The 21,181-nt window shown below is 48.5% G+C and overlaps 1 protein-coding gene across 1 annotated transcript in view; it reads left to right on the forward strand.

Annotated features, from left to right (window-relative positions):
• The window catches only part of AQR (aquarius intron-binding spliceosomal factor), an 877,350-nt gene that overhangs the window by 315,953 nt on the left and 540,216 nt on the right, over positions 1–21,181 (forward strand). Inside the window, exon 19 of the mRNA XM_069638728.1 lies at positions 15,178–15,347. Within this exon, the coding sequence (XP_069494829.1) occupies positions 15,178–15,347 (170 nt within the window). The remainder of the gene's footprint in view (positions 1–15,177; positions 15,348–21,181) is intronic.

Consider the following 21,181-nt stretch of genomic DNA (forward strand, 5'->3'; position numbering starts at 1 on the left):
GTGGCCAAGAGCAAGATTTAAAAAAAATAAAAATAGACTAGTACCCTAGTGGTTACCAATAAGGTACATTTGGCCACTACTTTGGTAAATCGGCTTGTACCCCATGATGAAACCAAAACTAAATTCCATCTATCACCAGCTTACTCCCTAAATCAGTGGAGGATGAAATGACCACTTATGACCACAATTATGTGCTTTAAAAAAGGATGCCTGTCCTAGGAGCTATATGGACTACCACTGGACCATATACTAAATAAGTATTGGCTTTTGAATAGGGATGGTCTCTGCATTTGTCAGGCACTGCCATAAATGGTACTACTTGGTCATAAATTGAGAGCATCTGCAAAATTGCGAGATTACCTGGACATATAATAGCAGTGCCTGGCCAGCACATATCAAAAGCCTGTACTAAAGCCAAACGTGTTGGCTTTGTCAAAAAAGAAATAATCCTGACATGCCAAAGTTTGATGTTACTGCTTGATAGAATTAGGTCTTTTACCTCTGTACTGCCACCTCATGCACTGGACTTTTCCTTTTACTAGATCACAAGCCTTCACCAATCCCGTGCTTGTTTCTCTAAGACTTGTGTGATGAGGTGGAGTAAGGTGTGTTGCATTAAGGGTGTAATGTTTCAACAGGTTTTATTTTAAATATAAGTAAAAAAGAGATCTTGCTAGACTCTGCCACTTTTGGACCTTGAACACTATATCCTGCCTATCCTGCTCAACTCCTAACCTCTGTTGGCCACGTGCCCCTCTTAACATTGTGAGACTCTCACAAAATAGGGCTGGACTCTTTAAGATAGGTTGAAACAAAGTTATTCAAAGTTATCAAAAGATGTAAAAGTGTGCACATATTTTTCAGGTCGTTTTACTAAGAGATTTGTTACTGTATAAGTTATTCTGAAACCTACTACACCTGTGGTTTATTATCTTTAGAATCTTGCAATTGTGTTCTATATGTGTTACTGTGTTTAGTACTCCCCTTGATGATATTTAACAGTGTGCCTTATTGTATATATATATAAATTATTAGTTTTGCATAACTAAGAGTATCAGTGTTTCCCTGAATTAGTGTATGCTCAGAGTTCTTTGCACCTTCCTACAGCCCTCCTTCCCCCTACACTAAGCTTGGCTGCTTAGCCAGTCTACCAAACCTTTGTGTGGGTCAGGCCAAACCTAAGATTTGGAACCCTGTACATCCAAGGTGGACTTTTCTAAGTTCTGTCACAGACATTAACTTATTTAAAACTCCCTAACACTACCTAACAACTATCATCTTGGGTGCTTTTCGTCAGGTTGTGTGTTCAAATGCAAAAGGTCTGTCTCCTGTCCAAAAACCTACTGTAACCCTACCACTAGTCTACAAAAGGGTTCAACATCCAAATGAAAAATACCAGGAGAATGGCTCCCTTCTCCTGGTGAACTGGCTTATTGTTTATCTCTTTCTTATCAATCTGCTCCAGTTTCAGATTCATCAAAGAAGGTATGGTCAGTAGAATGACTCCTTTCTCATGACCCACCTTGCACAGTCTTGAGAGCTGCCTTGGGATATTCTTTGACAATAGTCCTCAAAAGTCTGTTCACTTCTTCCCAACTGCTTTTGAAAGCTTGCTTTACGGTTCTAGCCATTCCGTACTGTCATGGGACTTTATGAAGATAATCTCCAGATAGCTTTTGTTTTCTAGAATCTTCTTTGCTCTTACTTGGATTATCAGTATGATGAGGCAGATACCTCCCGATGCACTCTTGGTTTCTAGACCTTTGGGTATCACTACAGTGACAAGACGGATCACCCCCCCCCCCCCCCACCTGAGATTCATTCTCTTGACTCTGTGTATCACTATTGTTATAAGGGAGATTACGCCCAAGGCTTTCTTGGCTCTTGGTGCTCTTTGTATCACTACTGTGACAAAGGAGATTACTCCTGAGGCTTTCTTGGCTTTTGGTTCTCTGGGTGTCACCACTGTGACGAGGGAGAGTACTCCAGAGGCTTCCTTGGCTTTTGGTTTTCTGGATGTCATCACTGTGATGAGTGAGATCACTCCAGAGGCTTTCTTTTCTCTTGGTTCTCACCACTGTGACAATGGAAATTACTCCCAAGTATTTCTTGGTTCTCTGGTTGTCTTCGCTGTGACGAGGGAGAGCACTCCTGAGGCTTTCTTGACTCTTGGGTCTCTGGGTGTCCCCATTGTGGCAAGGAAGATTACTCCCGAGGCTTTCTCGTTTCTTTGGTCACCCCAGACCGCACCAGAGTTTCCACGCAGTTCCTGTTACCTTGTTTGTTTTGGTTGGTTGGTTTTTGGGCTCGAGGGTTCTCTTCCTCAGCTTCCGGTCACTCTTCCCTATTCTCCCCCTCTAAGGTAATCCTTAGCAAACCAACTCTATACTCGGGCTCATACTCTGCCCCAAACTCTTTTAGGCCTGCTCATCCACATCGGCCTGCGCCTTTGACTGCGGTGCTGCTCAGCTCTTGCAGTATACTGGGAAGATGCATTTCCCTGTCCTAAGTCTGTCTTCACATCTGTTATTTATTTTTGTGTTCTTTGTCGCTTCACTGCAAGTATTATTTTGTACGTGTTAAAATTTTGAACAGTCTCTCTAAACATTTAGCTTTTTTTTAAAAAAAATTTCTCTTTATTGGTTTTTACAAAGACAAAAACAAAAGAGAGGCAAACAGTAAGTAAAGAAAGTTATACATCTTCCAAAGGTACCAGTCAGACAAGCAATGCGAAGTGAAAAGAAAAAAAAAAAAACCCTTGTTGGAATCACTTAGTCTTGTGACAGTTCCATTGGTCTGGGTATGTCTCTTACGCTGTTCGCCTCAACCCACTCCGACCCCCCTCCCCCACTTGGAGTAGTGTACATCATTGGTGTAATCATTGAGCATAAGCACTGGAAGCGCGTAGTTGACACAGTATAACATCTGCCAGCACCGTGGCAACTGGAAATGAGTGTCTGACCCCTTGTAGCGTTCTTTCGTGTTTGGCATCACTAGATCAAGCTCCTGAGGGTTCCTCTGACTGGGAGTCCGTAATAGGTGTGATATATTTATTCTTAAAGTCCATCCATTGGGTTTCACATTTTGCTGATTTATTATGCAGGGAGGCCGTGATCGTTTCCATCACGTAAATGCTCGTGGCCAGTTTGATCCATTCGTTCTTTCCTGGGGATAGAGGAGATTTCCATTTGATTGCTCTCAGGGCTCTCACCGCCAACAATAGCTGGGGGGCCAGGCCCTTCACCCGGAGCCAATCTTCTTCATCCCTTTCGAGGCCAAACAGTACAATGAGCGGATCAAGCTCCCTTTGGAGTCCATCTACCTCCTTGATCCATCCCAGGACCTCGTCCAAAACACTTTGATATGTGGGCAGCTCCACCACATATGCCAGTAGTCGGCAGTTTCTCCACAATTTCTCCAGCATCTCGGGCTCATTGACTGGAACATTTTAGAGAGTTTGAGTGGATCATAATGCCACCTATGTAAAAGCTTTATGGCATTAAGTTTATATTGATTGGACAAGAAGGATTTGGGTGCAGTGGTCGGGGAGTATCTCTTCGCCAAGGTCTTTTTCCCATCTGGCTCTAAGGGAGTCTGTGGATCCACCTCCCGCTGTTATTAGCGTCTGGTACATAACCGATATAAGACCTTTCATTTCTGTTCTGGAATCTAGGAGTTTCTCAAAGGCGGTAAGGTCTCTTCTCAATTTTTCTCTCCACTCAGGTCTCCTCAGAACTCCTATCAGTTGAATGAAGTGGAATGTTGATAAGTTGCCTATCCCTAATGCTGTGGTCAGGTCCGGGTGCGTAATGAACAAGTATTTTCTTTGGAGTTGTCCCACCCTCTCTATAAAATAAGGCAGGGAACCCTCTTTTTTTCTAAGGGGGCTTGACTCCAGAGGGTAAGGCAACAATTAGGAAAGTAATCGGAGTCAACAGCTACCCTAGTCATTGACGCTTTCAGTAGGAAAAAGATCACAGTGGGGCTAACTTAACACATATCAGTTAGCTCATAACATAAACACCAAAAGATCAAGATATCTTGATCTTTTGGTGTTTATGTTATGAGCTAACTGATATGTATTAAGTTAGCCCCACTGTGATCTTTTTCCTACTGAAAGCGTCAATGACTAGGGTAGCTGTTGATTCCGATTACTTTCCTAGTTGTCCCACCCTCTCCAGGCCCGCCTCATACCATGACTGGAATCGTTCAAGATTCGGAATGTGGTCATTTATACCAGGAGACCACAGGTGACTGAGCGGGGATTGCCAGGTTGTGACTTCTCGCATCTCTTTCCCTGTGCGCCATATGTTCCATATGGTAGTCAGTATGGGATGGTGTTTAACTTTCCTTTGGACCCGTTGGTATGGTGGGCATAACCATTCCGATACTGTAGCGGGGACCAGTAATGGTTATCGATCTGTACCCATTGTAGGTGTTTGTGGTCTCTAAGGTGTGGGATTAAGACCCGCAACTGGGCGGCTTTATAATATGTCTTTAGGCAGTATGAGTGTGTCATATGCGATCCTCGATCTCTTCCCCTGCCAAATGAATCGTTTCATGATCTTTCGGGCGTCTGTGAAGAATTTTTGGGGCATCTCAATTGGTAGCATCTGAAAGAGATAGAGAAAGCGGGGGAGACACACCATCTTGACAGCATTGATACGTCCCAGCCAGGAAATCGTCAATTTGCTCCACTTCTCCAGATCCGACTCAAATCGTCGGAGGAGAAGGGGGAAGTTAGCCTCATAAAGATCCCCTAGGGTTCTGGTGATCTGGATACCCAGGTATTGCAATTTTGTGTGCTCCACTTTGAGCCCAAATGAGAGGAACTTGGTATCATTCTCGTCGGGGGTACCTTGGAGGGGGAAGAGTATGGACTTTGATTTGTTTACTTTAAAGCCGGAGTATTGGCTGTATACCTGTTCTAGAGTTAAGGCATGGGGGATAGAGTTATTAGGTTTGGTTACATGTAGAAGGATATCGTCTGCATACAATGCTGCCTCATATTCCGTCCCTCCCAACCGTATACCCTCTATTTGGGGGTCTTCTCTGATTTTTTGGGCCAGGGGTTCGAGGGAGAGTGCAAACAGGTTCGCGGAGAGGGGACATCCCTGTCTGGTCCCTCGCTGAAGTGCAAACCACCTGGAATATTCCCCATTCACAAATATTGATGCTTTGGGGGAGGTGTATATTGCACGTATCCCATCGTGGAATTTGGGACCTATCCCTACTTTCTGGAGGACTGCTCCCAAGAAATCCCACTCCACCCTATCAAAGGTTTTTTCTGCGTCAATGGACAGAAGAATCGGATCATCTGGTAGACTGTGGGCTGCGTGGATGAGGTGTAAAGTTTTACGCATAGTGTCGGCACCTTGCCTCCCAAGAATAAACCCAACCTGGTCGGAGTGGATCAGTTTAGGCATTAAGGTTTCTAGTCTCGCGGCCAATACTCGAGCATAGATCTTGGCGTCGGGGTTGAGGAGGGAGATGGGGTGTTATGACCCACATAGTTTGGGGTCTCTGCCCTCCTTAGGGATGACTGTAATGAGGGCTTTCTTGAAAGAGTCCGGAGCGACCCCAGAGTCGACTATCTCATTAAAGAGTTCCGTAAGGAAGGGTCACAGTTGGTCGCTAAAGGTCTTGTAGAAGCCGGCCGTGAAACCGTCTTCACCTGGGGATTTCCCTAGTGTCAGCCGCTTGATTGCGTCGCGTATCTCGTGTTCGACTATTGGAGTTTCAAGGAGCTCGGCCTCTGTGTATGTTACTGTAGGTATGGTGATTGAGGACAAGTAGGAGGATATGTCAGATTGGGCAGAGGTCAGCTCAGAGGTGTATAAGTTTTCGTAAAAGTTGGCAAAGCACTCGGGTATTGAGTGGGGAGGGAGTACAGTGGGATTAGTGGTCTCTGTTATCTCTCTCACCTTACGTTCCTCACTCCGTTCCCTCAGCCTGGCAGCTAATAGCACATCAGCCTTGTCCCCCTTCTCGTAGTATGTCTGCCTGAGGAATTGCAATTTTCTCACCACCTGGCCATGTTCCAATAGTCGCAATTCTTCTCTTTTACGATGAGCTATGTCTAATTTAATGGGGTCCACCTCTGCATTATCTCTTACTTCCGCCTCTAGTTGGTGTATTTCATTACGCAGTTTGTTTTCTACAATCTTATGTTCCCTTTTTTTAAAGGAGCCTTCACGTATCAGTATCCCCCTCCAAGTAGCTTTCCCAGCTTTCCAAATCACTTGCTTGGAGACCTCCCCATTGTTGTTCACCTTGAAATATTCTTCGATCTCGGTCTCCATTTCGTTTTTAAACACCACATCAGTCCAGAGGGACTCGTTGCAGCGCCAAGATCCCCCAGCGACAGGTAGGTTGGTCCAATTCACATCTGCCAGAACCATATCATGGTCTGACCATGTTATCGGGACAATTCCAGAATAGTTTGTGGACTCTGCAAGGTCTGGAGAAAGGAATATATAATCGATACGTGTGAATGTGCCATGGGGGTTTGAGTAAAAGGTGAAGCCGCTGTCCGCGGGATGCAGAGTCCTCCACACGTCCCGTAGGTCGTATAGTTCCATCATGACGGCGAATTCAGTGCGATCTCCTCTATGCTGTGGGCCTTGTGTCCGGCTTGCATGGTCTCCAGTCTACGGAAGGATCTATCCACGGGTTAAAGTCGCCTCCTAGAATGAGGTGACCCGCAGTTTCCAGTACCACTTTGGGGATCGTTTTCCTAAGGAATGCTGCCTGTCCGCTGTTGGGTGAGTATATTGTGGCAATTGTGACCTGAACCCTAGCAATTTTCCCCACTAATAGAAGGGCCCGACCACTCACATCCGACCAAGTCTTTTCCAATTCAAACCCAATTGCCTTCTTGATGAGGATTCCGACCGCTGCTTTCCTGAGCGGGCCAGAGCCCCAGAATTCCATGCCTCCCCGCCTCCCCAGCACTCTCCGCTCCTCCCCCCTTGCAAATTTCGTCTCCTGGATGAGAAGGATGTCCATGTCAGATCTGCGGAATTCTCTGTGCACTAGTGATCTCTTAGTTGGTGAGTTCAGTCCCTTCACATTAATAGTCCCAAATCTGAGGAGACCCTTGCCTTTGGACTTCTCAAGTGATGCCATCGGTGATTTGTATTTGAGGATCATTCATCTCATGCGGCCAGAGAGACATACAAATTCCCCGTACCACCTTGACTGTGATGTAATGAAATGAACCCAGTGATGTGTGTACTTTTTCCAAGTGACTATTACCCTTCACCCCTTTCCTCCTGTTCCGCCATCGTTGGTGGTGCTTGTTTGAGCTTGGGAACTTGAGGTGCTGCAAGGGCAGCTGTTGATGGCGTCCGGAACGGACTGGATGACACTGTGCAGTCCGTTGGAGGACCATCAGAGGGGACCGTTGCCTCACGGTCCCGTTCAGTATACCATCACAACGTAAGGGTGAGCCCCCATCTCGATCTCCCCCCCTCCGAACATTATACAGTTTCAACAGTAATAACAACATACTAGTAAAAGTTGAACGTTACGTGTGTTCCCCGGGTCCTCGCGCAAGAGTTCTCGTAGCCTCACATTCCAGAGGGGTGCCCGGCCAGCGGTGGCACTCACTCGACGGATCTCGCTATCTCGCAGCTCCTGCGGGGGCCGGTGTCTCGTTTTCCAGCCAAGGCTGTAGTCAGGTCGAGTTGTACACATTTTCCTGTTACTTATTCATTGTCGGGCGTGTTGTTGGGACGTCTATATTTTCTTGACCCCTTCACTCTCTTACGCCTGGGGCCCTGGAGCTCCCACTGTGATCCCGGCTGTTCATTATCGCCGCCTTTGTTGCCTTTCAGGCCCGTGCCAAGGAAGTCCGCGATGCAGTGTTTGATTTCGTCTTCAGAGCGCAGGACTATTTTTCTGCTCCCGTGCTCAAAGGTGAGCGAGAAAGGATAACCCCATCTGTACCGTGTGCCCTGTTCTTTGAGCCATTTCGTGAGAGGGCTGCAGAGGCGTCTGAGTGCAAGTGTTAGTGAAGATAAGTCCTGAAAGATCGTGATTTGGGTGCCCCCCATTGTGAGTGGGCCCCCGGACCTGGCCTTCTCAAGAATCCTGGTTCTCTCTTGGTATCTCTGAAATTTGGCTAGGACGGAACGCGGGCCACCAGGCCGGCCGCCAGCTCTATGTATACGTTCGGTCTTAGGCTCATCAATTTCTTCATCAGCGGTGAGTATTTTTATGATGTCATGGATGGTGTCTTTGAGGTCCTTTTCAGTTTCACCTTTGCTCTCTGGAATGCCGAAAAAGCAGAGGTTGTTTCTCCTCTCCCTGTTTTCTAAGTCATCCATCTTGAGCCGCGCCTCAACCTCTCTTTTTTCAATGTTACGGATCCGTACGTCCATCTGAGTTTCAAGGGTGTCGATCGAGGCCTGATTATTCTCCACACATTACAATCGTTCTTCAAATCTGTCCATTCTCTGGGTGATTTTGTCAATTTTGCCTCCTAGATTGGCCCCCATGTTTTTTATCTCATTTAGTAGCGTGGTGATGTCTCCTTTGGTGGCGGCAGCACTTGCTTCAGATGTGTCCCTGGACATAGTTGCTGTAGATCTGCTGAACGGAGGGAACGGGTCGTAGGCAAATCTGGCTAGCTTATGCAGTGGGTCCATACAGTGCAACCCGGGTCAGAGGAGGCACACGCCCCTAAGTAGGGGGCCCTACCCTCTTCGAAGATGTACAGGACTGCGGGTTCAAAGCTGTCCCCCAACTATGATGTCTCGTGCAGGTCGTCGTATAGTCATCAGGGTTTGCGGTGCACATTGAGTGGGGACATGCGGCGAGTCCTTCAAATAGTACTCCCAGAGTTGTGCTCTGTGGGAGGAAGGGTCGGTTGTGGCCGGATCTGGTACCTCGAACCTGGAGTTGTCGATGTCCATCAGGAGCACCAAGGACCGCAAAGTGCAGGTTACAAGGGGCGGGCACGTGTCGCCACCATAACAGTATGGAGTGTGTGGGGGGTGTTGGTGTGGAGAATCCTTGGGCTCGCAGATGAGCAGGGATCAATTTGTGGACGGGGTTGGAGGGCCGTTGCTTGCTAATAATTCTGGGTGCAGTTTGAGGTTTCTGGGCTCTGTGAGGTGTTCTCAGTACGCATCCAGTGGTCCCTCAGGATGGGGGCCCTCCAGTGCTTTCCCTAGGTCCTTCGGCGACCTATGCATACAATGCAACCTCGCTGCGCTTTCCATTCACATCAGTGCTCTCAAGTGGACACGTCTTCGCCCCTGTGCCGTAGCTGCCCAGGGCAAAGTACGTGGTGTAGCGCTGGAAACAACTGGGCAACGGGTCCCCGTTTGTGTACACGGACGAAGTAGAGGGTGGCCAACAGGTCTTTTATGTAATGTTGTTCCTGTGAGGGGGTATCAATTATCAGATATTTAGTCATGTGGTTCCATCAACTCCCTTGATCCATGCAAGCAAGTGACAGTACTTCTCCTCAGGGAGCCGTTTCTATACGGCTGCAGCGTGTCAGATTGCAGAGGACTTCAAAATGATTCCAGGATCACGCCAATTTTATGGTCACAATACGGTGGGTTCAGCATCAGGGCTTCTCCTTGCATGTGTTGGCCACCTATGGATCGTGGGGCGGTGGAGGTAGTAGTCCCCCTGAGGGGATCGGGTGGTTTCCAGCTGGGCCCGTGCCACCCCTGCAGGGACTGGAGCGTGTGTCCGTTTGTAGTATTCTTCAGTGCCGGAGCCGCGTAGTACGCCGCATGCCCATGCCGAGCACTCGCGGGCGAGCGGGTCCGGGTCAGTTCACCGAGCACCGGGGCTCCAGTCGCAGGCCACGGAGCTGCAGAGCACCACAGCCTCGGCTGACTGCGCAGGCTGTGTTTGGTCTGAGGTGCGGCCGATCCCTCCGGGGAGTCCCTCCTTCCGCACTGGCGTTCCACGGGCTGGGAGTGGGGTCTGCGCCGGGGGGCCAACAGGGACACCGCAGATCTGGGGTTTGCGTGCCGGGGGGACGCACCGACGGGTACCTCAAGAGTCGGGCTTTCTCCTTCAGGCAGACCCGCCTTCCGCCCTCCAGCACGGCCGTGCCGGGTCGTTTTGGTTTCGCTTTCTGGCTTCAGACGAGGCGAGGTTTCAAACAGATTTTTCTCAGCCTTCCCATCCCCGATTTCACTCGGATTTTCTCCTGTGCTGTGGGGGAGTGTTCTGACGCCCAATCCACGGGTTTGTCTCCTTGGGGGGGGGGGGTCGCGACGTGGGGGCTCAAATCACTTCGCGGACCATCGAAGACGGAGCTCACACGGGATGGGTAATCATCCGTGCGCCCCCTGGTGGCCAGTCTTGCTTTTGTTTTTGACCTGTCCTGACTTTTTTACAGAGAAGTGAAGCCCTCAGCTTTACTTCCTTGGCCTTTCTGCTAATTTTGTCACAGGGAAACTGATCAGTCCTATGTTTTAGTATGTTTCCCTTTTTGTCTTTTACTTTTTACTTGTTTTGTTAACATTTCTTACAGCGCACACATAATCTTACAGTGCAGTGCATGAGGATACTTTTGTATCATCTAAACTTTTACACTGGGGATTTTTGGTTACTTTTATATGTGCCTAAGGACTATCTGGTGGCAGCAGTTACATTTTTACAATTTTTGCTTTTATTTTAGTGTGTCACTTTCGTGTTTACTGCGTTTGGCGACTAAACTTAGCTAGTGTCCCAAAATGGCCATGCCACAAGATTTGTTTTGCTTGTCCGTTGGCCATATTGTTTCCTGGCCTTCTACCTGCCCTCTCAGGTGAGGAAATCCCTAATATGATCATGCATTTGCCTGGGAAAGCAGCTGCTTTTATGTCTAGTGCATGCCATTTGTGTGTGGACTCAAGAAGTGGGTTGGAACTGTCTGCTGCCGATCCACAAACTGGTGCCAGAAAGTCTAGTGTGCATGCACGAAAGCGACCCACAGTGGTCCCTAATTGGACCACTGCAGGCTGAGTGAGTGGTGCAGTTCCTTGCTATTGGAGGGCTGAGTTTGTTCACTCATCTGAATTTAGGTTAAGAGGAGGAGTCCTGCAGCCATTCCAGCAGGTCAGCAATGGAGCCAAGTATCCTGTATAGCCGTGCAGACGACTGAAGACCCGTGTACGACTCCTCAAGAGGCCTGGCGACCTTTCCTGCAAATGTCCCGGCCAAGCCCTGCTGGACTACCTGAATCTGAGAAGACCCTAGTCTGTGCTTTGACCCTTGGCCTAGTGGGACCAACTAGCCCAATGTCTTGTCTCATTCCCACAGCTTTGAGCCTTACGATGTGTCTCTGGACAACCCGGTGGACTGACCGGCACTGAAATTGGCAACCACACCAGAAGTCACCTGTAAATTCGGTAGTCACCAGCTCATCCTACAAGTCGCTTTCCTGTCAAGTTTCAGCTTCTTAGCATCAAGGGATCCTGTCCTGGAAGGCCATCTTTGTTTGTGACTGGAGAGGCACCCACTGTTGCTAGAACAGGATCCCCTACATCTGGTAGAGTGTCCTGAAGAGGACTGCATCACTGCCTGCTGCTTTTCTTTTTCGGAAAGGGTTGCACTCAGCCCCTGGACCTGACTAGATTCTTCTTTGCACCCGCAGCTCGTGGCCATCTTCTGTTGGATCCAACAGCGTGAAAACCTTCCTCCAGCGACTCCCAGTCAACCTGCCTAGTCACTTTTGGAAAATCGGAGTAAGGGCAGTGAGTAGTCGCAATACTTACAGCTGCCCCCCTCTCCTCCATTCTAACAGTTTGTGAAGAACTTTGATTTATTCTATTCTCTCGCTTTTTAACCGTTTACTTAAAAAGCTGTTCTAAAAGATAGAAAAAGTACCTTACTTAACTGTAAAATGTTTTTCACCACCACTGGAACATTTCCTAACTTTGTCCCCTCTCTGAAAGGAACTTTGTGACTTTTTGGCACAAGACCCCATTGAATTTAGGGATTGGATTCATAACATTAGGGCTTCTATTCTGGTGTACTGGTTTTCCTATTGCATACCTACTTACCTTCCTTTCAGGTGTCTTAAGTAATTTGTGTGTATTTCTGTAACCAACAGTGACTGTTGTGAGACAGGCATGGTATGCAGACACGATACAAGTGAGACACAGTTTAAAAAACCTTCATTCTCAATCGTAAGGATGGTGTAACGCCTACCTTGCCCTAACTCTAAGCTTGGAATGTTCCCTAACGGAACGAAAACAAAGGGAAGTTCAAGTCTGTCAGTCCAAAACAAAATACTGCCTGTGTCAAAACTTATACTTAATCTCTCTTCTATAGAATAATAGGGTGAATGGGATTTTGTGTACAAAGGAAAGTTAATGTGACAATGGAGCCTTTCTGCAGCTCCCTTTCCCAAGTTTAAGGCACTCGGGATTATAAAGTTCCACAAGTCTCTCAGGTTTCACTTGGCAAAGAAAAGTTCACTTGGCAAAAGAAGTTCACTGTACCTTTTGCTGGTGAGTTCTTTAGGCTTCTTCTGGTTTCTTTTCCATGAACCCAGAAGCCCTCTAGTTCACACTTCTTCAATGGGTCTCTTAGGTGTCCCTCGCCCAAGCTTAGACCCTCATGGTTACCACCGTTCAACTGGTTTAATTTTATTTTCTTTAGCACAAAAAGTTAAACTCACAAAAGTTCCACTTGTTAGCATCACAGTTCACTTGGATTCTTTTGGGGTTCCCTTCCCCACTCTGAACCAAGTCCTTTTATATTTTCCTTTATTAGACAATGCAGTTCCTTGTTTTCAATTGTGATACCCTGGTCGTGGCGTAGTTGTCAGACCCCACGTTAATAGAGTTCTATTTTCCTCATACTGGGGTCTGTGCGGCCAACCTGGATCAATCTCTCGCCTGGTGGCTCCCCTGATGCTTTTCCAGCACTCTTTGCTTATTCTGGGGTTTCTGTGGCCAGTCTGGAACAATCTCCCGCCTGGTAGCCAACCCCAATGCTTTTCCAACACTCTTTGCTTATTCTGGGGTTTCTGCGGCCAGCCTGGATCAATCTCCCACCGGGTGTCCCCCTACCCCCAATGCATTTTCAATCCTTTTATTTTTAGAGTGGGGTCTCTGCGGCCCTCCTGGATCTGTCTCCTGTATGGGGGCCACCCCAATGCTTTTCCAGCACATTTAGTTTATTCTGGATTCTCTGCGGCCAGCCTGGATCAATCTCCCACCTGTTGCCCCCCCCCCACCAGCCCCAATGCATTTTCAATCCCTTTATTTTTAGAGTGGGGTCTCTGTAACCCTCCTGGATCTGTCTCCTGCCTGGGGGCCCCCCAATGCTTTTCCAGCACATTGTTTATTCTGGGGGTCTCCGCAGCCAGCCTGGATTAATCTCCCACCTGGTGGCCCCCAATGCTTTTTCAAAATTTTTATTTTTAGAGAGGGGTCTCTGCAGCTCTCCTGGATCCGTCTTCTTCCTGGGGGCCACCCCAATGCTGCTCAACCATCTTGGTTACTGGAAAGTCTATTTTCCTTTATTTTGAGGAGTTTTTGCTCCCAATTCAGTTTTTGCACAGCTCCCCCTTTTTGGATCTCTTCTTTCACTATTTGACTTCAGACTCACATGCGTACCGGGTTTCTCTTACTTTCAGAAACTCACCGGTCCGCGCGATTCTTTTCCCATTGTCCGCTTCTCTCAGCGTGGAGGTCAGGGTCTCTCCTCCTGCCCCTCCGACATTCCTGCAGTCTGGATCCCACTCAGTGAAACAAGCTTTACAGCGCCAACAGGGTTCAGCCTGCCCTCTAGGCTTCAGAACTCTGACTCCTTTGAGACACGGCTCCCTCACCACTCTCTGACCCTCACCAGACAACTGGGTAGCGCTTCGGCGTCCCGTTTTTCACTGGGTACTTCTGGGCTCCTCTGCTGCTTCTTGGCGTGTAGCTCCCACGGCTCTTTCTTTGGCAAAAACTGGCTTAAGAACAAGAAGGGATCCCCTGCTGGATTCAGCCAAACAGCCTCCTTTCTGCTCTCCTAACTGCTGCTGCTCTGTACTGCTGAATGCCCCAACTTTTATACAGCTGAGCCCTGTCAAGGGGTTTCAGGTGTGAGTCCTTGTCTTCCCTTGCCTGACTCTCGTTAGGCCAACTGATAGGACATGCTTGACCCTTAGGTCCCCTTTTCTCTTGGTCAGTCCTGGAGTGATGTTCAATAGAGTGCAGGTGTCTATAATTAAGTGCCTGACTCTTCCTGAGCTCATTAAAGGGACAGCCTAGTGGTGGAGTGTAGTAGGCCTCTCCTTTCATCTCCTCCTAAGTACTTTTCCCATAGGTAATCTTTCTACCTCTCAGTCGCCTCTTCTTCGTCCTCGTACATGTTGGAAATGGAGAGGTGTAATGGGAAGAGATTGAAAATAATAAAGGCTGAGGGGGGAGTGTGAAGATGTATAACTAGAAAAGGGTTAATACTGTGTCTCTGTACCAGTAGATGGTATATGTGGAAAAATTAGGGTAGATGTTTTACCGCAACCCAAAAAGGTAATTAGAGGGGTAAGGGTAGATTGGTTGTTAGTAGAACAAAGGGGATACCATATTTCACTTATTGATACCCCACTCCTAATCACAAGGACCAGGTTCTGGATCCAAAAGCAATGGCCGTCCTCTGGCCATCTGAGAAGACGATCGAGGTGGAATAGGAGTGAGAAAACCCTCGGATTTGTCACACTGTACGTATGTTTTTATTTAGAGTGTTGTGTGATATTACCTGCTTGACTGATTTTCCTAGTCTGTTTTTGGGCCTATGTTAAATATAGTGTTTTTGTACTTGCCTGTCTAAGCAGAATCATTGTGTATTTCACTGTGTGGACTCTGGACCCTTGACCCCACTTACCTCTCCTGAGACTAAGCCTTGACCACTCTCCATGCTTACCTTGATTGGGTTTGGTTAGCCTCTTGGAGTTCACTCGTTCACTATAACTAGGGTGGCCTCCTGAAATCTGTCCACCAGGGCAGATCTGGGAAATCCATTTGAACAGCCACCTGATTCTTCTTCTAATGGTAACTTCTGCTGCCTATCTTTTTCTTCCTATGAAGGATGCAGGGGTTAATGTAGAGCTTATTGAGCTTTGATCTTCCTTCCAAATCCTCAGGAATTGCAATTAAAAGAAGTTGTCAAAGGTATGACATTTAATATTTTATCTCTCAGTAACCCGTTCTAATCTCTCCTGAGCAGGTCCTGAGCCCAAACCCAAGCTGAAAGGTGACTCAAGAACATTTCGTGTCTTTTTGGATCCCAACCAGTACCAGCAAGATATGACCAACAGTATCCAAAATGGTGCTGAGGATGTATACGAGTCGTTCAATCTAATCATAAGGCGGAAACCGAAGGAGAATAACTTCAAGGTGAGGTTTCTTTTCCTGCATGTGGCTTGGTACTTTCTCCTTAAGAAAGGAAGCATTCCAGCTATAATGTAGAAAATCCTTTTCTGTCGCTATTTGTAAGTACCATGACCCTGTTTGTTTCCTGTTATGGCCTGGCCATTTAACCCAGTGAGTTCCCATCCAGGTCTTACTGAGAACATGAATCTCTTATGGCCCCAAAGGCAAGGGTTACTGCAGAGGTAAACTTAGTCTCCCTCCCTTGTGTGGCCTTTTTAAAACACATGGAGCCTTTCTTGCTCGCTCCTTGAGAGTGCCCTAAAATGGAGATAGATATATAGGTTTGCATGTGATTACTAGTTTGTATGTGATTACTAGTACAGGTACATTACTAGTACAGGTCACCTGGCCTCCAAATGTTTGAACAGGGCATGAGTATCTGAATGGAAGATGGGGGGGTCTCACCCAAGGACCCCATTCAGTGATAAAAGCAGACACTCTACCGCAATATTTGGTGTAACGCTCGAATTCAATACCAAAACACCAGGAGGAAGGACTCTCCAGAGGATTGTGACTGAAGCGCTGCACCAGCATCTCCTGAACCTCTGAAAATTAGACTGTAAAGCTCTGCCTCCCCTGTGGCCTGATGGACCTCTTTGTGGTGTTCCCTCCCCTTGATCCAGCAAGACCGGCCTGATCACCACCTCAACCAGACCTTTTTGTGCTCCATTGAACCTCTGCGTCACCTTTCCCAGATGTGGGAGCGCCAAATCCTCCTGAGGCCTGGCTTGGTTGTTGCTGGATCCTTTGTTTGAATGGTTTGACCATTAAGCAGGACCCTGAGAACTCTCCTTTGGCATTGGAGGCATCCAGTGGCATGTCCTGCATCTCCCGATCCACCCTGGTGTCTTGTTAACCTAGATATGGTCACAGCTGCACTTTTTGACCTGTAGCTTCTGCTTTTCCTTTCTCCAGCATGGGGTCTGGCATGGATTCAGATGCTCATGAACATTCCCTGTCGTCAGGCTGGGAATTCTCGGTAAAAGAAAAAATCAGTTTTTCGTTTCTGATCTGTCTTTCTACTAATAACCAATCACTGGTCTCTGGGTCATACTGCCTTCAGCCATGACTGCCCTCTACCTAAGCCCCTCCTCAGACAGCCATCTTCAGACTTTTGCTGCACGTTCTGTTAAGGTGAGTATCACGAGCATGCAGCGTACCTGTTGGTTTGGTTGAAGACCTTGAAGTTGCAGCCAGACTGACTGTTGTTTCCAGACGAGCGTATGACACGGGGTACCAGCCTTTCCTCCACCCAAAATGGGTACTGGGTGGAAGATGGACCGACTCCCAACGTCACAGTTCGCTCTCTCCTATTTTTCTTGACGTCGGGACAGTGCAAGCACTGGCAGGAGAGGCGTAAGGGCTGTAGTTCTCCACTTGAAGATGATCACCAGGAGAAGTAGTGTTGGAGAAACAAGTCCATGCAGTAAATGAACAGATGTGAAGAGAGACTGGAGATCCAATACAGGCGAGGAGATAGCTGATGCAGGCTGACGGGCGCTGAAATGGCTGGTGCTGGCAGTAGGAAGGGGATGGTTGATGCAGGCAACTGGCGAGGAGAAGACTGATGCAGGCAGCAGACGAGAGGATGGTTGGTGCAGGCAACAGGCGAGGTGAAGGCAGACCAGACTGAGGCACCCCACTAGGGTCCAGGAGGTAATAGGACTGCACAGAGAAGGTGAGACAGGCAGGAGGATATGGACCTAATCCAGGCAATAGGAACTGGCCACCGACAGGAAGGAACCACTAAGGGGACCAAAACAGGCCAAGGGAAGCCAACCCAGGAACAGAAGAACCAACTGACAGGGAGGCAGGCAGGCCAAGAGGAAGACCTCCAAAGGAAAAGGAGAGACCAGGAAGGGACTGAAGGAGCAAGGCAGCGAGCAGGAGAGCAGGAGCAGAGTCACAGGACCGGGAACAGGACAAGGCTCGGAGGACCGAGCGGAGCGAGCAACACGATCAGGAACAAACCGCGTTGAGACGCGGCTCGCTCCTGAGCAACGCTCCTCTTTATGGGCTGCCAGCACCCGGGAGGCTTGAGATGCAAGCCGTCTCGTTGCCGGGCACTGGCGGGCCCGAAACGAGGCTTGGAAGGCAAGCCTTCAAAGTGCCAAGGGCCCAGTCTACTGCGCATGCGCGGAGACGCGAACGCGTTCGTCCGCGCATGCGCAGAGGCATGTCAACACGGATCCCAGGCACCCTCCGGGCGGCGGATCCCCAGACGCGAAAGCGTGGGTAGATCTGCCAAGAGGGAACAAGGCGAACAGGAACAGAAAACCCCGGTCTCCCGGTAAGTGGCGTGACACTATGACCCCTCCCAGAAAGACCCGGGGCCCCAGGTTTCCAAGGGAATCGACGATAGAACTCCCGAACAAGGCAGGGAGCGTGTACATGCTGGCAGGGTTTCCAAGTACGATCACAAGCCGGGTACCCCTTCCAATCCACTAAAAAGTGAAGCACCCCTCTACGAAAGCGAGAATCACAGATTTCCTGAACCTCGAATTCGGGAACACCCTGTACCAGAACTGAAGCCGGATGGGGACAAGAACGACCATAACCGTCGTTGACATAAGGCTTCAAAAGGGAAACATGGAAAACTGGATGCACACGCCAAGAAGAGGGCAATTGAAGGCGAAAAGCCACGGATGACAAGCGCTTGGTTATCCTAAAAGGACCAAAATAACGAGGAGCCAATTTAACCGGCAAATTACGAACTGGCAGGTTCTTTGAGGACAACCAAACCATGTCACCCACCTGAAAATCGGGTTCCACAATCCTCCTCCTGTCGGCCTGTATTTTCATATGCTCCCGTGCCTCAGTCAAGATCTTTCGTGGCAGTTCATGTTGCCTCTGTATCGTTATTAGTTCATCAGCAGAGGGAACAGCACTAGGAAGCACAGGACGAAAAGGCATCAGCTTTGGGTGTTGACCTGCAGAAAAGTAAAACGGACTAAATACCATGGAGGCGTGGACGGAATTGTTGTAGGAGGCTTCCGCAAGGTCCAGACAAGCCTTCCAGTTTGACTGGGTAGCGTTGGCATAGCAACAAAGATAATCTTCTGAAGTCTGATTAGTTCTCTCAGTGAGGCTGTTGGTTTGTGGGTGATAACCAGAACTCAGTGCCCAGTGCCCTACGAATGCCGAGATGGCCACACACTTTGCTCCAAAAAGAAGAGAGGAACTGAGACCCTCGATCAGAAATGATCTTTTCTGGTAATCCATGCAACCGATATACTTCGTGCAAGAAGGCAAAAGCCATCTGAGAAGCAGTGGGTATCTTGGTAAACGGAATAAAATGGGCGTACTTTGTGAAACAATCCACTACGACCATTATGCAGGTATATCCGTCAGAGGGAGGCAGGTCTACAATGAAATCGGTGGCGATGGTGTGCCAAGGATAGGGTGCCAATTCCACATATGTCTTGACCTCCCTAGTCCAACCAGGCCACCAAAACTGTCTGGATACTAGTTCTTGCGTAGCTCTAATTCCTCGATGCCCCCGACAGGTGAATCATGGAATCCCTGCAATATGTCGTCGCGAATGGTTCCTCTGGGAATGTATAGTCTTTTCTGAAAGAACAGGAGACCCTCGCGTTCAGTCACAGATCGTCGCTGAAGTAGACCCCCCCCCCCCCGTTCTGGATCCGTTCTGGTCTCATTCGAAATAGACTGCAAATGGGGGGATAATGCCAACAAGAAATGGTCGGGTGAAATCAAAGGCCGTTTCTGACCGGGATCTCCTACCTCCTTTTCCAAGGATCGAGACAGGGCATCCGCTTTCATGTTAGTCACTTGGGACGTACGTAATGTGAAACTCATATGGAGAGAAAAAGAAGGCCCACCGGGCCTGGCGAGGCGTACGACATTGCAAAGAGCGGAGGTACTGCAAATTTCGATGGTCAGCACGTACCTCCACAGAAAAACGACCCCCAAGTAAATGATGCCTCCATTCTTCAAATGCAGTCTTTATGGCCAACAGTTCCCTTTCGATGACCGCATAATTTCTTTCACTAGGAGTTAGTTTACGTGAGAAATAAGCCACTGGATGTTCGATGGATGTCTCAAGATCCTTTTGTAGAAGGACAGCCCCTACAGCAAAATCTGACGCATCTGCCTCCACGATGAAAGGTAACTCGTCTTGCGGATGACGCAGGATAGGAGCGATGCTGAAGGCTGTCTTAAGGGAATTGAAAGCCTGAGAGGCATGAGAATCCCATTTATATGCAATCTTGCTACTAGTCAACCTTGTGAGTGGCACTGAAACATGAGAAAAGTGCAGAATAAAACGCCTATAGAAATTTGCAAATCCCAAGAAGCGCTGTAAAGACTTTACGTCATGAGGCTGTTTCCATTCTTGAATTGCCTGAACCTTCCTGGGATCCATCTTTATGCCAGTATTGTTGATCACATATCCTAAGAGTTCCATACAAGGTTGATGAAAGGAACATTTTTCAACCTTGGCAAACAATTGGTTCAATGACAAGCGACGAAGAACCTCACGTACATGCCTTATGTGTTCCTCTAGAGAACAGGAAAAAATCAAGATGTCCAAATAAACCCAGACCGAAATGCCCATCAAGTGTTGGGAGTCCTCGTGCTTGGCTCTCGAGCTTTTACTGCGTATTGCGTTTTTTAAAGAGTTTACTCCTCTTTTTCCTGGTCAATTTCAGCCTCAAGCTCCACCGATTAATCTTCCAATCAACTAGGACCCGTTTCAGAAATCTCTACACCCCTCAAAGGTGATTTTTCATCGAATTTCACTTCTTGGAGGATTCCAGAAGATCTTGCAGGCTTACCCCTCGTGGTCATGGCCGAAGACAAAGGAGACTTGACGCCACTGTTTAGGATCTGCCTAGGATGTGGCCTACAGAACGTCTTCAAGGAGGATGGGCACTCCTGGTGCCTCTACTGCCTTCACGTGGATACATTGCACGTCACGGAGGCCTGTGCGTTCTGCAAGGACATGTTCTCCCGGACCATGAAGGGCTGTTACAAGCGACTCGCTGACTGGCTAGAGTCGAAGAGCCCAGCGGCGGGTAAGCCTCAGCAACGTGCTGTCATGGCCACTGGTCAAGGGCCAGTTGCTTCACATCCTGCAGGGTCCCAATGGACCCAGTCTTGGCACCTATGGCACCAAGCTCATTACAAAGTGTGCTCTGCACACAGAATGCTGAAAGCATGTGTACCTAGGCCGGGCGGGGCCCTACCAATGCATGGAAGGCACGTGCAGAAGACAGGAGGAGTGGCAAGGTGGGGCCACAAGGCGGTGCCAAAGGGGAGTGGCTGGAGCCAGGCTATATAAGCCGGCCCTACCTGCATGCTGGTGTTTCGCGTTAGTCTGCTGGAGCAGCGTAACGCTTACCGCCATTAAGAAGATCCTTACCTGATCCAGCACGAGCTTCTCCAGTCTCCAGAACCCTCCAGCATCTTACCTGGTAATCGGCCACGCCATTGCTGGAAGTACTGCTATCCGATTCCACTCTGCAGCTGCTGCGCGCTTCTTACCTGAGTCAGCCATGCCATCGCTTGAGCACTACTACTCTCTTCCGACTCTGCAGCGACAGCACCCATCTTACCTGCCTCTTCGAGTCCTCTGGGGGAAAATGAACACAAAAGACACAGACAATAATCATAGTTATAAAAACATACCTTCAAGACGGAACGGTCGCAGCCGGTCTGGACCTCCACTTTAAGGACCAATGACGCAACTAGGTCCATCCACAGCGCCCCTGCTGAAAGAAAGCAGGACGGAGAGCTCGCCCTTACATCAAAACAGGTGAGCTTGCATGGGCAAACTC

Source organism: Ambystoma mexicanum, chromosome 14 (genome assembly GCF_040938575.1).
Source record: "Ambystoma mexicanum isolate Mex_15411 chromosome 14, UKY_AmexF1_1, whole genome shotgun sequence".
NCBI lineage: Eukaryota > Metazoa > Chordata > Amphibia > Caudata > Ambystomatidae > Ambystoma > Ambystoma mexicanum.